The sequence below is a fragment of the Rhincodon typus genome, chromosome 14, assembly GCF_021869965.1.
Source record: "Rhincodon typus isolate 14 chromosome 14, sRhiTyp1.1, whole genome shotgun sequence".
NCBI classification, from domain to species: Eukaryota; Metazoa; Chordata; class Chondrichthyes; order Orectolobiformes; family Rhincodontidae; genus Rhincodon; species Rhincodon typus.
The window spans coordinates 8,131,791-8,154,553 of NC_063345.1; the positions used below are offsets into that span (position 1 = coordinate 8,131,791).

Here is a 22,763-nt window from a genome sequence, read left to right on the forward strand (position 1 = left end):
TGTACATTTAAAAGAAAAATATTTGTGCAAAAAAAGAAATCGTCTTGACGCCGAGGAGCCCGCGGACCCTCCCCCTTACTCCTCTCTTGGAGAGTTGAATAGCGCCGCCGCCGGGGGGGCGCGGATTCCCCACTTTCTCGTGCACGCGCGATGCCTATGGAGGCTGCGCGCGTATTCCCCCGTTCACGTGCACGCGCAGACTCCCGTCCCCAGCCCAGCCCATTTCCCATGCACGCGCGGCTCTCGCGCACGCGCGGATTCCCTTCACTCCCGAAACACTTCGCCGAGGACGCCCGTGGCTTCCCCGGCGCGCGGGGACTCTCCTCGTTCCCGCGCACGCGCGGGGCGCGCGGCCTCCACCGTCCCCTTCCCCCCCCACTCGGTCCCATAGTGCACCGCGCGGCAAGCCAAGATGGAGGATTTAATGGTGGAGGTGCGCGGCTCTAATGGAGCCTTTTATAAGGTACGGTGGTGGGGGGAAGTAGGTGGCGGTTGGCTGTTGATTCAGTTCCTCATCTACCAAAACAGTTTCCTGCCTTTGCCTCTCACGGTGAATGTCTCACGCTGATGAGAAACTCTTATTTCTGTGTGACTACCTGCTCTCTGTATCCCATTTGATGATTATCTTTCTCTCTCTGTGTGTCTGTGTCTGATGGCTTTTACCTCACGAGTCCCCCAGGCTTTGCTTTCCCTCTCTTTGGGTGGGCGGGTCTCTCTTTCTCTGTGCTGCTCCTCCTCGGTTGTAGCCTAAGCTGCTGCTTTTGTTATTGTCCTGACTACAATGGTGAGGAGGCCCCTCAATCCACTCTGGAGACGTGTGTGTCTGCCTGTGTTTGGTGTGAGCCTTTACCTTCAGGCTTGACGGTTTGGAAATAAAAGAAGGCCCTTGCTCGCATCTCTTCTCTTTTGTGTTTACACTTGCTTCTTTTGTGTTTGGGGAATGTTCACCTTCACACAGTCTGCTGTGAGCTGCTTTGTGTTTGAGTTTTTTAATGGGATGCATGTGTAGGCGTGCACTTTATCCACGGATTGAGCCACTGTGTTTGGACTGTCCCAAGTCACAGTTTCATGGTTGATGATAATCAAGTGAAATCTTCACCTTCCTGCAAATATTGGTGTTCACCATTTATAATATTCATATAGTTTAATGTTTTCTTTAGTAAGTTATACTGTACTATAGTATAGAAAGTGTATTTTACTTTTTGTTAATTGGTTACATCACATCAGCTAGTAGTGTCTTTACTACCACAAATGTGGATATGTTGCTAAGGTGATAGATTCCATTTCCAGCTTTTTTTGAGGGGTGATGAATTGTTTCAGTTAATTGATTTTTTTTTTTAAATCTGCAATTACTCCATATCTAATAGAATCATACAGCACAGAAACAGACCCTTCAGTACAACTTATCTGGGTTGACCAGACATCCCAGAATTGTGAAATGAAAAGACATCTTTAATGTAGTGCAGTTGTGAGTGGTTTGAGAAAATCAAAAAAAACCTCTGGGTTCCTAAATCTTACTGGCTATGATCCATTCTTTGATCATGTTCCATAGCTATAAAATGTTCAAAGTATTCAGGCAGCATCTGTGAGGAGAAAAATAGTTAATATTTCATGATTTAGAATTATTCTGTTTCTGTCGTCATGTTCACGAGCAAGTGACAAAGCAATGATATTGCAGGTGCAGGAATGCAAACTAATTAGTTTACAATAGATTTTAAAACCTGCTTTGCTTTAGTATTTCTGATGGCTTTTAAGTTCTTCTGAATCAAGCCCAATGCCATGATAGTTTAAACTTGCCCTTCAGTGAAGTCGTGATGAAGTTGATACTACTTGTTCAAGTTTGCATAAACCATTGAAGTGCAGTACATTCTGGTACCATGATCAATGTTCAATTTTCAATGATTATGAGCAAAACAGTTAACTAGTCACTTGTCTCATGTTGTCTATGGAGACTTTGCTGTGCGTGAATTGGTAGCTGTGCTTGGCTACAAGACAGTTGTTGCTAATTTTCGTAAGTAATTTCTTGGCTGTGAAATGCTGTGAGACATCCTGTCAATGGCCTTATTAAAGCTAAAAGGAACTTGCATTTCAGGATGCTCTGTGGAAATGTTTACACACTTAAGCTTTGTATGAATTTGAAATGCCATAAAGGTAATATCGTTAATACCAAAACCAATGAAGTAAACTTTGCAGTTAGCAACAGAATAGTATGCTAATATTAAGCAAATATTGTTGGTGCTTTTATCTATTCTGTACCTGAATGGGGAGATGTGGAGTACAAGTTTATTCAGAATTTATTTCATTAAAGAAGTAGCTGTGAGTTAACAATGTCAGGGTACTCACATTTCAGCCTTAAATATATTCATCTATGGAGCAACCTCAATCCTGTCAGGTAGAAAGTTTAAGTTTCACAACCCTTTAGAATGTTGAGTTTCCCCTTGTCTTGATCCAAAATAATCACCCGTTAACCATGTGTATCCCCACATTCTCGATTCCTTAGTCAGCAGAAGTAATGTGTCTACTTTTGCCAGCCACTTCAGGCAATGTATATTTCTCTTCTAAATCTGTCCAATTTGTTTAGTTTCCTTTCACACGACAGTCGTCTCATCCTAGTGACCGTTCTAGTAAACCTTTGCTGTACGCCCTCCAGCATAAATACATACTTAAATATTAAGACCCAAATTTACACAATATTTCCTGTGTTATTTTCCCAAAGCCCTATACAATTGTAATAGGAATTTTCTTATTCTTGTAACTCCAAACTCTTTAGTATAAAGAGAAACATGTTGTTTGTGTTTCTAATTGCTTGCTGTATTTGCATTGGCTTTCTCTGCTCTTATGAGGGAATCAAGTCTCTAAACATCAACATGTAAAAGTTTTTTGTGCCTTTCTAACAAATATTCAACTTTTTTGTATCTACTGTCAAAAGGGAATAACCTCATTTCTTTACACTATACTCCCATCTTCCACCTTATTGTCCATTATATCTGCAGTCTTTGTGCCCTTCCTATAACTATGATTCCATCTAGCTTTGTTTCATTAGAAAATCTAGGTGGCATTATTCAATCTTTGTCCAAGACATTAAAATAAATTATAAATAGTTGAGGCCTCAGAACTAATTCTGGATCACTCCAGTGACAATTTGAAAATACTAGATTTATCTCTACTCTGTTTTCTGTCCTTGAGCAACAGCTCTATCTGTTCTAATAAATTAACATGTATATATCATATGCATGTATCTTGTGCATTGGCATTTTGTGTAGGACCTTGTCAAGTGCCTTTTGCAAATCCAAATAGATTACATCTACTGTTTCCTCTATTTATTCCAAATAGCTTATCAAATGTGGTTTTCCTTTTGAAAAACCATGTTGACATAATCTAATACAATAAATAATGTATTAAGACTTTCTTAATATGTGCCAGCATTTTACTGATATTTACTGGCTGGCTCATCAACTTCCTTCTGGCTTTCTCTCTCCCTTCTTTCTTGATTAGATGGCTAAATTCTTTCTAGCCTTTCATTGTTTTATGAACTTGAAAGTTTGCATTCTTTTTGCTATTTTTTTAAGCTCATCATTGTTTGATTTGTGCTGGAAAATCAGGTGGCAATTTTAAAGACTGCAAGAAATAGGAGAGGAGAGGACTTAGTTCATCAGTCCCTCTGATAAAGTCATGGATGATCTCTTTTCTCACTGTCGCCATATCCTTTGAGTCCCTTAGATCTTGGCAAATTTTCAGGGGCTAAGCTGCACCATCTTCTGGTGTATAAAATTTCAGAGGTTCACAAGCCACAACGTGAAGATCTTTCTTTAAATCTTCATCTTAAATTGCCAATTCCTTATTTTGAGATGGTGGAGAAGCTGTAGACTCCCTAGCCATAGCAACCTTTCAAACCCCTTTGAAATATATCAAATTTATATCCAATCAGTTCTGTTCAAATTCTAGGGAACATAGTCCTGTTCACTCTTCCCTCTGAGGGCATTCCCTCCTGGCCAATGACCAGCATTCCGCATAATACTCCAGACTATTTTTTCTTTATTCATTCACTGGATGAGGGTGTTGCTGACCAGGCAGCATTAATTGCCCAGAGGGCAGTCCAGAGTCACATGTAGGCCACATCGGGTAAAGATGGCAGTTTCCTTCCCTGAAGGACATTAGTGAACCAGATGGGTTTTTCCAACAATCGACAATAGATTCACGGTCATTATTAGACTCTTAATTCCAGATATTTATTGAATTCAAATTCCACCATCTGCCATGGCGGGATTTGAACCCAGGTCCCCAGAAGATTATCTAGGTCTCTGGATTAACAGTCCAGTGATAATACCACTGGGCCATCACTTCCCTCTTAATGAGACTTGATCTCATTAAGGCTTCAGACAATTTCAGTGAGATCTTGCTCTTATACTCAAATGCTTTTGAAATTTTCCTAATGTATTGCTTACTGTACCTGCGTGCTAACTTGCTATAGCTCATACACAGAACATATGGGTATCTCCAAGTACTGACATTTCCTTTCCTACATTATTTAAAAGTAAGTCCCATTTTTTTGATTTTTGTTTTTTCCTGCCAGTTCAGAACATGATCTTCCATCTGCTATGTTCTTGCCTACTCAATCAGCATGCCTTTATTTCTTGCAACCTCCTGTTTCTACAGCCTCTTCTCCACGCCCCCCAGCCCAACTAACTGTATTGATGCAAAGTTGGATATATCATACCCTCTCCCCTTATCACTGATACGGGTGATAAATGGTTGAGGCCCAGGTACCAACCCTTGCAATACCCCACTGTTGACATGAAAATAACTTTAGTTCTTAACAAGACCTCAATGGATGCTTGTACCTTACTCCAAAAATATGGCCCTTAATTTCTGTGGCCCACCTTAAATGTTTGCCAGAAATCAAAATATGTTACTTCTACAGATTCGCCCATATCCATTCTGCTCATTGCGATTTCAGAAAAACTCAGGTTTGCCAAACATTATTTTCCTTTCATAAATAGTGACTTCACCATTCATTTTACGATTTTCTAAAAGCTCTGTTACTATGTCTGTAATAACAGATCCTTGCATTTTCGTTACTTAGACAAATGTCTATCTAACTGGCAAATGGATTTCTTTATTAACCTTTCGTGAATGCTGGCACGTGAGCAATTATGACAAAATAAACATATTAATTGTTTTATAATAACAGGTAAAGTTGCTGTCGTCTTACTAGACCAGAGCGCTCCTCCTCTCTCATTAAAGAGAGATGATGGTGGTGGTTTAACTTGAGGGTCACCCCACCTCAGGCAAGGGAACAAAGGAACATAGGAACAGGAGTAGGCCATTCAGTTCCTTCGAGCCTGCTCCACCAATCAATGAGATCATGGCTAATCTGTGGCCTAATTTCATATGTCTACGTTTGGCCCATATGCCTTAATGACATTCATCTATCTCAGATTTAAAATTAACTAGCAAGAATTTTTTCTTTCTACATTAGTTTGGCTTCTCGGTGCATGTGCTTGAAAACTTTTGTAAGGGATTGACAACATGGTGGATTGTTACCAAGTAATCGTCTATCCTGATAGCTATTTTCCCCTATAAAAGCTAATAACATTTTAAGTTTAATATTATTGTAATTGGGGAAAAAAAAACCTGAATTCAATGAAACTGTCCACACAGTGAATTCTGTTTTCAACTGCATATTTTTAAGGTGAAAGGGGAAAGATTTTAAAAGGGTGGTGTGTGGAAGGAACTGCCAGAGGAAGTCATAGATACAGATGAAGGGACAGTTACAACATTTAAAAGACATTTGGATAGCTAGTTTCTGGTTCACATTTGACACCAAGGGTGCAATTAGGCTGGGTTGAACTTGAGACAATTGTCAGAAAGAAAGATGGGATAGATAATTAGAGAACTGAGTTTATGGCAGTGGCATTGTATCCTCCAATGACTTTTTAAAGGAATCTTTTCTCCATCTAATGCTGGATGTTAGATTAGCAGTCTGACAACATGAAGACAATGAAGGATTTGAGAGAGGGATTGAAGAATTAGAGCTCACTGTTGTAAGCATGCACATGAAAATCAACACATTTCGGCTGATGTTACCAAAAAGCATACAGATGAGAAATGAGAAAAGACTTGGGGGAGATAATTTTCTGGCTATGCTTAGATAAATATAAATGGAACCAAGTGACAATAATCCCAGTCAACTGCTGATGGTGGTGTGGTTTCCTGGTCAGCCAGTTGGATATCACTTGTGATTTCAATACATCTCCATTTTGGTTCTGTGAAAGGATGGAAGTCTGCTTGGAAGAATTGAACATGGAACTCTGGGGGTGAAAAAATAGGAATGGGCTTTGAAGAAGATAACGAAGATCTGGAGCAGAGAGGGTACATTGGAGAGATCTTTGGCAAGGAAGGAGGAATTGAGAGTTGATTTTTTTTTTGAGGTAAAGAGTAAATTCAGGAAATAGTACCGTGTACATTATCAGTTAAAGAAGACCGGCAAAACAGGAGCAGGAAGAGGCCATGCAGTCTTTTGAGCTTATTCTATGATTCAACATCGTGGCTGATCTATCTGAACTCCAAAATCCTACATTGCCCCCATATCCCTAGTCTCTACAAACCCGTCAGTCTGTATGCTGAATTAATGACCAAAATACGCAGCTCTTGGGGAAGAGAGTTTCAAAGATTCTGACCTGTAAAGTGATAAAATCTTTCCTCATCTCAACGACGACTCATTCTGAGACTACGATCTCTAGTTCTGGGCTTCACAGCAGGGGATGCATCCTCCCAGTATTTAGTCTATTAAGCTCCTCCTGGATTTTACGTTTTAACGTTTTACAGAGGTCATCTTTCATTTTTATAAATTAAAGGGAAAATAGTCCCAGTCTACTTAATCTCCCCACTGTAGTACACTGCCCTTATCCCAGAAATCAGTCTAGTAAACCCCTTTTTTGCATTCTCTTTAGGCATGTTCATCACTTCTGAGCTATGGAGACCATAATGGTAGACAGTACTTCCATCGTGATCCAACCAAAGCTTAGATAATTGAAATAAGACTTTAATTTTATCTTCCAATGACTTTCTAATGAACACTTACATTGTTTGTCTTCCTAATTGTGGCGCGATGGCTCAGAGGTTAGCACTGCTGCCTCACAGCGCCAGCAACCTGAGTTCAATTCCAGCCTCGGGTGACTGTCTGTGTGGACTTTGCACATTTTTCCTGTGTCTGCATGGATTTCCTCCTACAGTCCAAAGATGTGCAAGTTAGGTGGATTGACCATGCTAAATTACCCATAGGATTTGGGATGTGTAGGTTAGATGTGTTAGCCATGGGAAATGCAGGGTTACAGGGATAGTGTAGATTGACGGGTCTGGGTGGGATGTTCTTCGGATGGTTGGTGTGGACTTGTTAGGCCGAATGGCCCATTTCGACACTGTGGGGATTCTGTGATAATTGCTTGGTGTACCCAACTATTAACATTGTGATTTATGTACAAAGATGTGGGGATTGCTCTGAGTATCCTGTCTCTCAATCTTTACATTCCAAAGTGGATAATTTCACTCTTTCCCACATTCTATTCATTTGCCAAGATCTTGTCCACTCCCTTTCTAGTTTCCCTTTTAGTCTGTGTCCTCCATGCGCCTTTTCCATCCAGTTCAGTAAACGTGTACCCAGCGTTGAGGTCATCTGTTTAATTCATTGATGTAGTTTGTAATTAACTGAGACCCCGGTACTAACGCTTGTGTTATCCCAGTAGTTACACCTGTCAACTTGAAAATAATTTGTTCATTCCTGTACAAAACAAAATCAATACCCGCTGCCTTTTGTATCATGACACCTTTGTTGTCCAAACTTTCTGTCCGATTTGCTGCTGCCCAATTAACATGGAAGCTACGAAGAGGAAGTTTTTTGGGTGATCAACTAATGTTGAGGGTGTAGTAACTGATTCTCCTGCACAAGATCAACTCTCAGAAAGAGGGGATATTGAAAACTGAAAAATGATTTAAGATTTTAGGATTCACCTTAACTTTATTTGTAAGACCTATATCCAATACAATTATAGAATAAGTTAAGAGATTCAGTCCAAACTTTACTGGTATTGATTGGTTGCAAAACAAGGCTGAATATGTTTTCACAAGTTTTACAGAATTTAAGTTTTGTCATAGTGAGTACAAAAGAAATAATGCTTCGGAAAAGTAGTGGTTTTACAGTCAACAAGGTGCAGGGCTGGATGAACACAGCAGGCCAAGCAGCATCATAGGAGCATCATAGGTTTTACAGTCAATCCACTTTGGAATGCTAGTTTGTGTCATTGGCATAGGTCTGGTGCCTTTTCTGCTCACTGAAGTTCTCTTTCCGTCTTCCTTTTTGTGCAGCAAATTATTAAAATCTCAGGCCTTGTTAACTCTTATTAATCACTACCCCGAGTGCATGAAAAGTACATGATCAATCCTGGGCTGGTTGGGAATCGTAGAGGAAGTTTGACCTGGTGAGCTACAGAAGGGGACGAAAGGAAGCTGATCAGGTGGTTAGTTATCAGTGACAAGGCCACAAACTCCTTGCACGAATTAGAGTTGAGGGGTTGAAAGAACAGGAGAGAGGCTTAAGGCGATTTCCAGTAGCAAAAAGAAACAGGGCTATTTTCACATTCCCAGATAATCCTGAAATAGTGAGTGATTTTGGTAGATGAGAGCAGGACCTGATACTGCTTTATGGACTAGCTAGCTCTGGCAGAAACAGCTGAGCCAGTTCTCCATCATATCCATTCATTTGCGTTCTTTGGACTTGAAACTGCAAAAGTTAGGGCAGGAGCCATGGAATGACTGGGATTAGAGAGTAATGACATTTTAATAGCGATTGGGGTTTTGTTGCTGAAGGTATGGTTGACTAAATCGAGAGCTACAAAAGTACTGTGAGTGCAGGGTTAAAGGCTAGACAGTTGGGGTTATGCCATTCAAGAAGGCAGTTCGCCAATATTTTATCAAGTGCAATCAGTGTTGGACAATAAATGCTGGCCAACCAGCGACGCCCACATCCCACGAATGAATAAAACAAAGCACAGTTATAAATGAAATGGGAGGGGTTCTTATTCCCAGGGACAGAATTAAGCAATTCTGAGAGGAAGGGACAAGGGATTGTGCATGGAAAGAAATGCAAGACAGTAATTAAGATGGCCTTATCTGCAATGGACACAATGGGAAAAGCAAGACCACATCAAATGACCACTGCGAATATGGGTTGGGGAATTTACATGAAGGAGTGATTATAAGAAGATAGGATGATGAATAGACTGTGAAAAGACAGCCTGATTAATTGAGTTAATGTTATGAGCGGAAGTATCTCTCTGAGCTGATGCACGTATCCGATACCCTCAGATCATCTGAAAATACTTCAGCCAGTTCCCTAATGTTACAAAGCTCACTGTTCTCTCCAGAAACAATCCAAGCAGGTAGATTTCAGCTAAAATAAAACCATCATAGTACAGAGGTATAGCAATAATAAGTCATATATTCTCTGTTTCTCTTCATGGCGTAAATGATATGATGGTCTTGTTGTATTGTTTTATGTGCAGTGACAGGTATTTTTCTAATGATGAGATTATCAAGTGGTAAAAGATCAGTATTAAGGTAAATATTATTAAAATTAGATTTTAGATGCAGTTGTAACAATGCTGATGTTTTATAATCCAAATTCTAAAACTGATCACCATAATCATGTATTGAGTCAGCCTGTACAATTTCCTCATTTGATCCTACTATAGCACTTTGAACCTATTTTGCAAAACCTTCTGACTGTCTTTGTCATATTGCAATCATTGGATTGTATATTTGCTTTGCACCATGGCAATCAACGTAATTGATTTGTTCAGTCCATTCTTAGTTGACTATTGTGAGTAATATATCCTGATCCAAGATCCAAGGTTAGAATACTGTGTGCCTGATTGAATTTTATCAGTACATTGGTTTTTTTAAGTATCTTTTTTGGTCAAAGTATGAATTTTTAAGTTGTCGTCTGTCAGTTTTGTTCTCAGACACACTGAGCTCTAGGAAAAGTTGAAGTTTTTGGGAAGTATCTTGTATCCAAATGTCAGTAATAGTTGCAGCTTCAAATTTTCTTTCATAGTTTACAAAGAAAATTGGCACTATGTTTTTTGTGTGGCATTTTTCCCTCCCTCCCTCCCCCCAAATCTGATCTATTGAAAAACCGCTTTTAAAAATTCAGACAGATGGGCACACCTACATAATCTCATGTTTTGAATGAACTGGTGTTTCTACTGTGTATAATAATCTTGCCACATTTCCTGACATTTTGCTTGTGTTTTCAAATAAGAAGCGGAGGTAGGTTAATTTTTAGAAACTATTGGAGACATGTTATCTTGGGGTCTGCATTTACCTGGAATATACAGAACTCTGCCCTTATTAAATTAGTTGGATTAGAGTTCCAGCACGCAAAAAGTGGGCAGAAATAAAATTATTCCCAAATCTTCCTGTTCTCTTCCATTTCCCAATGCACCCTGACACCATCTTGCTTAAACTGAGTACATTTCTCATGCAGATAAGGTGCACCAATTTTAAACAAACTCACAGAATCACAATTATTACAGTGGGGAAGGAGCCCATCATGACTGCACTGGATCTAATACCTAGTGCCAATGACTCACCTTTTCCCTCATGATTACAAACCATTCTATCCAAATAATGATCCAATGCTCCCTCGAATGTTTCAGTTGAACTTGCCTGCACTTCATTTCCAAATGCATTCCGTACCCTAATTACTCACTGTGTGAAAAAGTTTTTTCTCACATCACTCTTGTTCCTTTTGAACATCACTACCAGCGCAGCAGGGTCATCACAGAATACGATATATTTATGGAGCAGCCACTCCTGGTAGTTTTTAACTGTCTACAACTATTCATGACTGGATGTGCAACATTGCAGAGTCTTGATCTGATCCATTGGTTGTGGGATCTCTCAGCTCTTTATATCACACATTCAGTCTGCTGTCTGCCATGCAAATAGTCCTGTTTTGTGGCTTCACTATGTTGACTGCACATTTTTTGGTATACCTGGTGCTGGTGTTGGCATGTCTTCGTGCACTCTTCATTGAACTGAGATTTCATGACATTAGAGTGCGGGATATTCCACCTAAGAGCTCACAGATTGTGATTGAATACAGTTTCACTGCTACTGATAGCTAACAATGCATCATGAATACTACATTTTAGCTGCTAGATCTGTCCTGAAATTATCTGACTTCATCTCCACAAGATTTGACTAGCTCACTAGAAATTACGCATAAATTGGTTATTTTCTGGATGACAAGATATAACAAGTGGTGTGCCACAGGGATTGGTGCGCGACTTCAACTTTTTACAATTTATTTAAATGAATTGGATGAAGGAGATCAACGATATGATTGCTAAATTTACTGATGCTACAAAGATTGGTAGCAAAGTAAGTTGTAAACAGGGTGTAAGGAGGCTTTAAAAGGATATAGATAGATTATGTAAGTAGGTAAAGATCTGGCAAATGGAGTATAATGTGGAAAAAAATAAAATCGTCCAGTTTAGCAGGAAGTGTAAGAAAGAAGCATATTACCTGAATGGTGAGAGATTATAGAGCTCTGACATGCAGAAGAATTTGGGTCTCCTAGTGCATGAATGGCAAAATGTTAGTATGCAGGTACAGTAAGTGGTAAGAGAGTCAAATAGAATGTTTCCATTGCAAAAATAAATTGAATTCAAAAGAAGGAAGGTTATATTTCAGTTTTACAGGGCATTGGTGGAGTATTGTGAACAGTATTTGTCTCCCCATTTAATGAAATATATAATGTGTTCGAAGCAGTTCAAAGAATGTCCTCTAAATGAATACCTGCAATTCATGCATTGTCTTCACAGGAAAAATTTTACTGGCTAGGCCTTTACCTTTTGGGGTTTAGAAGAGCAGGAGGCAGCTTGATTGAAGTATGCAAGACCCTAAGGCACCTTGACCGAATGGATGTTTACTAGTGTGGAAGAATCTAGGACTAAGGGTGCTTATATAAAATAGAAATGAGATTTTTTTTCTCGGAGAGTTGAGAGTCTTTGGAACTCGTCTTCAAAAGATGAAGGAAGCCGAGTCTTTGGATATTTTTAGGATGGAGATAGAAAATTCTTGATAAGCAAGGAGGTGAAAGGTTATCAGGTTAAGTGGGAAAGTGGAGGAATTGTAAAGGTCACTTGGCCATCTCCTGCTCCTAATTTATATGTTCATAAATAGGCCATATGAGCAACCTCATTCTCCCTAATGGGAGGGCCGAATACAGCAATGCAAAAGTCAAGGCTGAAGCTTCTTCAGTTAGAAGTGTCAAGTGGATGATCTATTTTGGCTTCAGGTTCCTAGCAGAAGCCAGTCTTCAACCAGTTTGATTCACTTCAGCTGAGACCAAGAAACAGCTGAAGTGCTGGATACAGCAAAGGCATTTAAGCCCTGACAACAGTCTATTAGTGGTGCTGATAACTTGTGCTCCAGAACGAGCAGCCACTCTCACCAAGCTATTTGAGCACTGCTATAAAACTAACACTTATCATATAGTGTAGAAAATTGGCCTGATATTTCCTGTCCATAAAAAGCAGGACAAATCCAATCATGGCCATTATTGCCCCATCAGCCTCCTCTCAATTATTAACAAACTGACTGAAAGTGTTGTCGACAGTGCAACAAGTGGCTCTTGTTTGGGGATACTCTGTGGCAATTGGCTTGAGATCTGACATGGTTACTCAGGTCCTTGTCTCATTCCATTCTTGGTCCAAGCATGGACAAAAGAATTGAACTTGTGGGATGTGAAAGTTCTTTACATCAAACTCTGGTATCACAAAACCCAAGCAAAACTGAAGTTAATCAGAATTAGATAATCACATCCAGTTGTTGTGGCGTAAGTAGGTATCAGCAGTTTAGGTAGAAAGGGGAAAGAGGCCCTGTTGAAGGAATTCGAGCAGCTAGGGGCTAAATTAGAAAGTAGACCCAAAAGGTAATAATCTTTGGATTACTAACTGAGCCACAAGCAAATTGGCACAGGGTCAACACGATTAAAGAGGTAAACTTGTGGCTCTAAGATTGGTGTGGGTGAAATAGGTTCAAATTCATGAAACATGGTTTTGTCGAGGGTTGATCATGCCTGAGAAATCTGTTAGAGTTATTTGAGGAGGTAAGGAGCAAGTTTTATTTATTCATTAATGGGACGTGGGCAGCACTGGCTGGCCAGCACTTATTGTCCGTCCCAAGTTGCTTTCAAGAAGATGGTAGTGAGCTGCCTTCTTGAATCGTTGCAGTCCATGTGCTGCAGGTTGCTGGTGTCTAGGTCCATCTGATTTCATTTCTTTGAGAATTCATTGCAATTGATATAGCTGAGTGGCTTGCTAGGCCATTTCAGAGGGCAGTTGAGAGTCAACCACATTGCTGTCACATGTAGACTAGAGAAGGTGAGGATGGCAGATTTCCTTCAATGAAGGACATTAGTGAGACAGATGGAATTTTTTGACAATCAACAATGGTTTCATGGTCAACAGTAGATTCTTAATTCCAGATTTTTTTTATTGATTTCAATCCATGGCAGATTTGACCCTGGGTCCTCAGAACATGAGCTAAAGTTTCTGAATGAATAATTGACAGATAATACTACTAGGCCGTTGTCTCCCCGCACTGTACATGACTTGTTTCGGTTTCCAGAAGGTGCAGTAAAAGGCAGTGACTAAATAGGATAAGAGCCCAAGGTGTTGGGGCAAGTTATTGACATGGATAGAGGATTGGCTGACTGGCAGAAGGCAAGAGAGTAGGGTTAAAGGGGTGTTTTTCAGGATGAAAGCTGCTCACTGGTGGAGCTCTGCAGGGGTCAGTGTTTCGACCACAACTATTCACTTTATACATTAATAATTTGGACGATGAAGGAACTGAGGGAATTGTTCCTAAGTTTGCAGATGACACAAAGATGAGTGGAGGGGCAGGTTACGTAGAGGAAGCAGGAGAGCTGTAGAAGTACTTGGACAGGCTAGAAAAGTCCAGGCTAGGTCAAAGAAGTGGCAGATGGAATACAATGTGGGAAAGGTGAGGTTACGCACTTCGGTAGGAAGACTTTGGAAATCTGAAGATCAAAGGGACTTAAAAGTCTTAGTTCAGGATTCTCTTAAGGTTAACATAGGTTCAGTTGGTGGTTAGGAAGGCAATGTTAGCATTCATTTCAAGAGGGCTAGAATACAAGATCAGAAATGTGCACCTGAGGGTGTATAAGGCTCTGGTCAAACTGCATTTGGAATATTGTGAGCAGACCTGGGCCCTGTATCTAAGGAAGGATATGCTGGCCTATGAGAAGATCCAGAGGAGGTTTGCAATAATGATCCTAGGCATGAGGGCTTGCCATTTGAGGAGACGTTGAGCTCTCTGGATTTGTTCTTGATGGAGTTTAGAAGAGTGGTGGTAGGGCAGATCTGAAACTTACAGAACACTGAGATGCCTGGATAGAGTGGACATGGAGAATACGTTTTCAAGAATAGGAGAGACTAGGACCCGAGGCAACCTCAGAGTGAAGGGGCGACTTAGAGTGTAGCTGAACAATTTCTTCAGCCACAGTGTGGTGAATATATGGAAATTATTGTTGCAGAAGGCCTTGGGGGCAGTAACCATAATACAATGGATTTCACCCTGCAGTTTGAGAGGGAGAAGCTCAAATCTGATGTAACAGTATTATACTTGAGTGAACGTAACTGCAATGATTTGAGGGAGGAGCAGGCCAGAGTTGATTAGCAGGGAAGGCGGTGGAGCAGCAACATTAGGTGTTTCAAGGAGTAATTCAGTGTACACTAGAAATTCATCCCAAGGAAGAAGTAGTATACAAAGGGGAGGACGAGGCAACCATGGCTGACAGGGGAAGTCGAGGACAGCATTAAAGGAAAGAAAAAGGCATACAATGTGGTGAATATTAGTGGGAAGCCTTTAAAAACCAGCAAGGGTGGGGAGAGATGAAATATGAGAGTAAGCTGGCTAGTAATATAGAAGAAGATTGCAAGAGTTTATTTTAGATATCTAAATTGTAAGAGTGAAGAGGCAAGAGTGAAAGCTGTATAAGGCTGTGGTCAGACCATATTTGGAATTTTATGAGCAGATTTAAGTCCCATATCTAAGGATGGGCTGGAGTTGGATTGGGTCCAGAGGAGGTTCATAAGAAAGATCCCAGGGAACAGGGGCTTGTCATAAGAGGAGCATTTGAGGACTCTGGGCCTGTACTCAATGGAGTTTAGAAGGCTGGGAGGGATGTCGTTGAAACTGATTGACCCGGAGAAGACGTTTCCGCTAGTAGTAGAGACTAGGACCCGAAGGCACAGCCTCAAAGTGAAAGAACGAGCCTTTAATACTGAGATGAGGAGGAATTTCTTCAGCCAGAGGTTGTTTAATTTATGGAACTTCGTGCCACACAGGGCTATGGAGCCCAAGTCATTGAGTGTATTTAAGTCAGATTTGATTGGTACTGATTAGTAAAGGGATCAAGGGTTGAATGGAAAAGGCAGCAATCTTCAGCTGCTTCATCCAGACCATCCCTCCATCTTAGGGCCAGAAGTCAGGATGTTTGCTGATATTTGCATGACGTTCAGTACCATTTGCAGCTCCTCAGATACTGAAGCACTCCATGTCTATATGTAAAAAGACCTGGACAGCATCCATACTTGAATTGATCATTGTCAAACAATGTTAGTGCTGCACAAGTATTAGGGAATGATCGCCTCAACTGAGAAGATTTAGTCATCCTGTCTTGACAATCATTGGCATTACCGTCACTGAATCTCCTGTTTTACCATCTTGATGATTTCTAGAAATTAAACTGATCTTATAACTTTCGCTATAAAAGCATGTGAGAAATCTGGAATTCTGAGGCAAGTTACTCACCTTATAACTCCTCAAAATTTATCACCATCTGCAAGACACAAAGCAGGAGTAATGAAATAATCTTTATCTACTTGGATCAGTAAGTAACTTGGGTGGCATGGTGACTCAGTGGTTAACACTGCAGTCTCACAGCTCCACGGACCTGGTTCAGTTCCACCCTTGGGTGACTGTGTGGAACTTGCCCATTCTCCCCATGTCTGTGTGGATTTCCTCCCCATCCAAAGATATGCAGATTAGGTAGATTAGCCATGCTAATTTGCCCGTAGTGTCCAGGGACGTGTAGGTTAGGTGGATTAGCCATGAGAAATGCAAGATTACAAGGATTGGGAAGGGAGACTGGGTCTGAGGGGAATGCTGATCAGAGAGTCAGTGTGGTCTCGATGAGCCGAATGCCTGCTTCCGCACTGTAGAGATTCTGTTATTCTATGAAGTGCATTCCAGCAACACTGGAAAAGTTCCACACCATCCAGGATGAAGCAGGCTGCTTGATTAGCATCACACCTGCCACCTTAAATATTCATGTGTTCCCTGTACCACTTCAATCGACAATGGTAGTAAACACATGAAAACACCACCATTTACAAGTATCTCACTCTAAGCCACACGTCTTCCTGAGTTAGAAGTATTTCACTATTCCTTCATTGTCATTGAATCAAATTCAAGGAGCTCCCTAACAGCACAGTAGAAGTACAAGCACCAGATGGGCTGCAAGATTCAAGATGGCAGCTTTTTGTCACCTCTTAAGGGTATTTCGAGATGGGCAGTGAATGTTGACCTTGTCGGTGATGCCCATATCACATGGAAGATTTTTTTTAAATGTACTGTTGGTTCTCCTAGCATCTACCACAGGCCCTGGCAAGCAGCTTTATCCATCAGAACCCAGTCAGAATTCCTCCACCTAGCATACCCTCAGTAATTTTTTTTCTCCCAATTCATGCTCAATATTGAGGCATACCAATTAATCAACTGAGGGGACAAGATGATAATCGGCAGGATATCCAAACCATATTTAACCGGATGTTATGAGTATTCACAGGTTCCTCTATCAATGATGAGGACTCGTTGTACTACTCTCTCCCTTTCTTGTATCATCCCATTCTCACCCCTGTCCACTTACCAGTGGACGAGCAAAGTCTAGGATTTTGGTTGAAAAATATGTTTCTGAGTGTGATGAGCCATTGGAAAGCTAGATACTTTTAGCACCAGTTCCCAGAAGTTTGAGAGAAGGTCTTTACAATGTTACCTGGGCAGGATGTACTTTTGTTGCAACGGCTTGATGTCTAGTACAATGCTGCGTGCTGTATCTGGTTTTATTCTTGGTTTCCTTATTCTTGCTATGTATGCTATTGTATAAATTTTCATCATGATTTTCTTTTATATAATCAGTGTCACATTCATTTGCAATAGCCTTTCAAGTCGAAGAAAATGCTGAGTTGGAACCTGCTCAATAAACGTGATTTAAAATGTGTATCAGTCATGGTTATCCACAAACTGCATTTATTTTATCGCATACTTTTTATGTTTTTTTTATTTCTTTACAGGCATTTGTGAAGGATGTGCATGATGAGGCTTTAACTGTTGCTTTTGAGAACAAGTAAGTCCTTGTCTTGCATGGTATTTCCTTTGTAACATTACTTGTTAGTTTTTGAAGGAAAGTAACGCCTTAATTGAGAGTAAAAATGAAAGTCGCATGATTTTGTTATTTTTGTTCTTTGCTCAGTGTACTAATTTTCTGAATAAAAGTTAGCTTGTATTCTTTCCCTGGAATTTTTTCCCCTTTTTTAAACAGAATGATCCTCTAATATCTAGTCCAAATATTAATTTTCAACCATTCGTTTACAATGCTTATCAGCTGTGTTTGAATCCAAGCCAAGTCTAACTTAATTCTTATCCAATAACCATGCATACTTGCATTTCTAGCAGTTACCAGATAGTGTTGAGAAATTTTGCCAATTTTGTTTTGCTCTGATCTATGGATGATACAGCCATTTGCAGAAATTCTAATACTCCTCTGATCAGGATACAAATGGAATTCTCCCCGATCCTACTGGGGATTTTTATGGAAACTTTTTTATGGATGAACTTGCCTTTATACAAATTCAGTTTTTTTTATTTGCCTGTAGATTCTCAGGGTGATCTGACTGACCTCCAACCACTTAAAACTGTTTAAGCTGGTTGTAATGTTTTATGTTCCTGGTAATAACTTTCTACAATTATTTTTAATCCTGGTAGTTTTTCTGAAGAAAATTTAAATCGCTGACTGACATCGTTTTACAATGATAGCAGTATTTTCTTTTTTTCAATTAGGTGAAGAATTTAGCCAATTACCTTTTTAAAGTTAATAAAATTACTTTCATTCTCATTTGATCAAATGAAAAAGTAGGATGTCCAATCCTGATCTAATAAATGGTTTCAATGCAGGGCATGGGTTATGTTCCAGAACACTAAGATGCATCATGAGTGGTTTGTACTTGGCCTTCAGATGTGGGTAGTCACTGACAATGCAAAGTATTGTGGTGTACCACAAGGATCTGTTCTGGGTCCTCTTCTATTTGTGATTTTTGTAAATGATTTGGATGAAGGAGTGGAAGGGTGGATTAGCAAGTTCGCAGACGATACGAAGGTGGGTCACGTTGTGGACAGTGCGGAGGGCTGTTCTAGGTTACAAAGGGACATGGATAGAATGCGGAGCTGGGCTGAGAAGTGGCAGATGGAGTTTAACCCTGAAAAGTGTGAGGTGATTCATTTTAGAAGGACAAACTTGAAAGCAGAATACAGGGTTAACGGAAAGATTCTTGGCAGTGTGGAGGAGCAGAGGGATCTTGGGGTTCATGTTCACAGTTCCCTGAGAGCTGCCACCCAGGTGGATAGAGTTGTTAAGAAGGCGTATGGTGTGTTAGCTTTCATTAATAGAGGGATTGAGTTCAAGAGCTGTGAAGTTATGCTCCAGCTGTACAAAAGCCTGGTTTGGCCACGTCTGGAGTATTGTGTCCAGTTCTGGTCACCTCATTATAGGAAAGATGTGGAAGCGTTAGAATACGTGCAGAGGAGATTTACCAGGATGTTGCCTGGAATGGAGGGAACGTCTTACGAGGAAAGGTTGAGAGAGCTCGGGCTTTTCTCTTTAGAATGACGAAGGATGAGAGGTAACTTGATAGAGGTGTACAAAATAATCAGAGGTATAGATAGAGTAGACAGCCAGAGACTTTTTCCTAGGGTGGAGGTAGCTTTTACGAGGGGACGTAGTTTTAAAGTGAAAGAAGGTAGATATCAGGGAGACATCAGAGGTAGGTTCTTTACTCAGAGTGGTAGGGGCGTGAAATGCATTGCTGGAGAGGGTAGTGGAGTCAGCCTCATTAGGGGCAATTAAGTGGCTATTAGATAGGCATATGGATGATAGTATAAGGTAGCGGTGGAGGTTAGAGAGACCTTAGGTTTAGGGTAAAAGTTTGGCACAACATCGTGGGCCGAAGGACCTGTACTGTGCTGTACTGTTCTATGTTCCATCCCTCGTTACAAGTCACCATACTGTGTGATTCTGAGATCATCAAGGCAAAGCCAGGTGGGGTGGGATTCTTCTCTTAAGGTCTTTATGATAGCTTTCTGCTAATTTGTGACCTGGCATGAATCACTGCATTCAGTTTCTCAACTTGCCTTGGTAGGAATACAGACTCTGAAACTCCTGGCTTTGTAAGTCCATTTTCATTAAGTTATTGCATTTTTTTAACATTGGTATACCCTCTGTTCCTATTTAGCGGTCTGATTTTGCTGTGAGTTATGAGCAGAAATGCACGGGGCTAAGTGGAATGTCCCAGGATGCTTTCATTATTTAGGGAGTGTACTAGGTCTTTGATTGGCAGTCCTAGTTGTGCTGGTGGGTCTGTGCCCAGGAAAGGTGACAACAGGCAGATGGCTGTATGGGTGGCAGAGGTGGAAGTGCAATAGTGAGTCAGGAACTCTCCGGGAGAGAGGAACTAATGCAATATAGCATTTAAATATGGGAAACACCTTCTCCAGGCACTCAATGCTACTTACTGTCATTGGTGAGCTTTGATTCAAAAAACTTTTTATCAGAAAGGACAACACTGAGCTGACAAACCCTGTGCTTTTGAAATGTTTATTTCTGACGAGTAGATAGGCAATTTAAATCTGCTAGCTGAAGTATAAATCCAAACCTTAAGTCAGTTTGTTATTTCTCTTGTTACTTAGAATAATTTTGTTCTCTGAATAAACTCATTTAAATTCTGGTTTCAGCTGGCAACCTGAGCGGCAGATTCCTTTCCATGATGTTCGATTTCCACCACCAGCAGACTATCACAAAGACATTAACGAAGGTGATGATGTTGAGGTATGTGAATGTCCATGAAAGTATTGCATTACAGCGCCTTGAACTTTCTATAAGTTAGTGAAGGGTTCACCCATGAAGTTAACCTAATTATACAAATGTTTGACACTTTGAATTTAACATGGGTGTTATTTAATTTGAATCTTCTGAAAAACTATTTGTTACAATTATGTGACACAGCCTTAATTTTTAGTAAAAACTGAAATAACTGTGGATGCTGTAAATCAGAAACAGAAGTTGCTGGAAAATCTCAGCAGGTCTGGCAGCATCTGTGAAGAGAAATCAGATTTAACGTTTCGGGCCTGGTGACCCTTCCTGAGTTCTGAGGAAGAGTCACCGGACCCGAAATGTTAACTCTGATTTCTCTTCACAGATGCTGCCAGACCTGCTGAGCTATCCCAGCAACTTCTGTTTCGGTTCTTAATTTTCAGTATTCTGATCTGCACATCTAAAGCCAAAATATATGAATAATTAGTGAGAGAAGATCCCATTTATAAGCTCAGTCTTCATGATGGCATTTTAGAACTAAATCGAATTTTCCTACTGCTGAATTAACTCTATTTTCCTTTCAGTTAATGTTTTACATTGTAACAGTAGCTATCAAAGTACTCCATTGGCTGCAAACCACTTTGGGAAATCCTGAGAGTCAGAAACGTGCTATAGAAAAGAATGTCTGTCTTCCTTTTCTTGCTTTAAATATCTCTAGTTGAGAAGCCTCCACTAGCAGGGACACAATAAACCACTGTTAAAATTTGTGTGGTTCCATGTTATTTGCTGAAATGTTCAGTGCACTTTGCACAGACTGCATTGAACATTGTAAAATGATTATCCTGAAGTGTGAGCTTTAAACTGGTATTTCCTCTTAACTAATTAGGTATTTTCTCCTTTGGCTGTGAGCATGCAAATCAGAATACTGAACATTATCTTAGCATACTGTCCTTCCTTCTTATTCTATCCTTTCCTTCAGTTGTTAAATGTATATCGAATTTTGTCCCGATCTCAAAAGCATTTGGGGAGTAATAAATCAGATCTGGTTTTAATGCCTTTCATCCATGGGGAAAAATGTGTGTAGGACTTCCTTACAGTTGATCCAGAATGAACACAAGTCAGTGAGTCTGTTTTTAGGGGAATTGTCATCCCTTTGCATTTTTTCTCTTCAGAGCTATCCAATTAGTTACCCTGCTTCCTTGTAAAATTTCCCTATTTAAAATGTGTGCTTTTCAATCAGTTGCACGGTGTAATGGAATTTGAATTCACAGCATGTGAGTTGTTTTTTTTAATTACCCCAACTGCACTTCATTGTACCCATCTGCCTGATAACCCATAGATAAAGTCATTTATTTGCAGTGAGAAAGTGACATAATCCTAAAATATGGTGTCCTTGAAATGTGTATATAAAGAAGTTCCAGGAAGGTCCTACAGAGTAAAAGAGAAATTATGGTAGTCAATATAACCCAGTGTCGGTGACCTCTCTGCACTTCGCTCAGGAAGAAGTGTTCTAATCCACTATAGCAAATTCCAGTGGTGCTTCTTAATAAGGGCAAAGAATGTTTGCAAATTCTACAGCATTCTGATGTAGTTGAGAAAGCAGAGCACTTGAACCAATTAAATATGATTGTCTGCTTGAAGAATGGTACCCAGTTTTGTGTGGACTTGGCATCAGTTTGTTAAAAGAGTAAATAAAGGAACCAGTGGAATTTCTCATTCTTTCTCCTTTGTGTCCCCAAAGCAGACTAATCACTGGATTAAAGTAAACTATGTGAACCAAACTTCTTGGGTTGCCTTTCAAGTGATCTCCAAAGTTGCTGAGGAATTAACTGGGACTTTTTAGTGCCTGTAAACTGAGCCTAAAGGTTTAGCAGTGGAAACCCAGCAGTTATTTTGAGCCTGTGATGGCAGTTGAGGGACAGTCAGGAAGCAGAGATGGAGAAACTAAGATTTTCAACAGTTGCAGTGGACATTATCAGAAGTGCTTGCTCAACCTTTAATTAAATTCTAACCTCAGCCTTAACCATATCCCTCTCTTGCCATTTTATGCATTTCCAAACCTAATCCCCAGGTCTTGTATTCAGCTGACTAGTCATCCTTCTAGAATTCCAGACTTCCTAATTTTCCAGATTCATTCTCCTGCGAACAATCTTGGCCCTCTTTTTCATGTGTGCTGTATGTTAAATCCATTACTCATCATTGCTTACCTGTCCCTCATTCCAGTTCTTCTGCTTTCTCACATGCATGTTCCTGAACAGCTTTTACTGCCTGGTACCAACTTCAAGGTACTCTTTTGTTGATTACCCTCTTAGCCTTATAAAAGCTAAGATTAAAGATTGATCTAGTGCCCAAAGCGAATGTAGTTGAGAGACTTGCACAGAAAAAGGGGAATGGAAGAAATCTCACAACATGATAAAAGGTTTGGTGCTGATGGTTGGCAAGATAGAGGGAAAGCAAAGAGTGACAAATATTAGGAGAACAAGTGCTTATTTTAAGATTTCTTTGTTTAATTTGGGAAATGCCTTTG

The 22,763-nt window shown here is 40.2% G+C and overlaps 1 protein-coding gene across 1 annotated transcript in view; it reads left to right on the forward strand.

Annotated features, from left to right (window-relative positions):
- Nucleotides 1-392: 392 nt before the first annotated feature.
- fmr1 (fragile X messenger ribonucleoprotein 1) overlaps nucleotides 393-22,763 on the forward strand; it is a 63,256-nt gene continuing 40,885 nt past the window's right edge. The window contains exons 1-3 of the mRNA XM_020509600.2: nucleotides 393-463; nucleotides 17,445-17,497; nucleotides 20,158-20,251. Coding sequence (XP_020365189.2) covers nucleotides 413-463; nucleotides 17,445-17,497; nucleotides 20,158-20,251 — 198 coding nt within the window. The 5' untranslated portion in view covers nucleotides 393-412. The remainder of the gene's footprint in view (nucleotides 464-17,444; nucleotides 17,498-20,157; nucleotides 20,252-22,763) is intronic.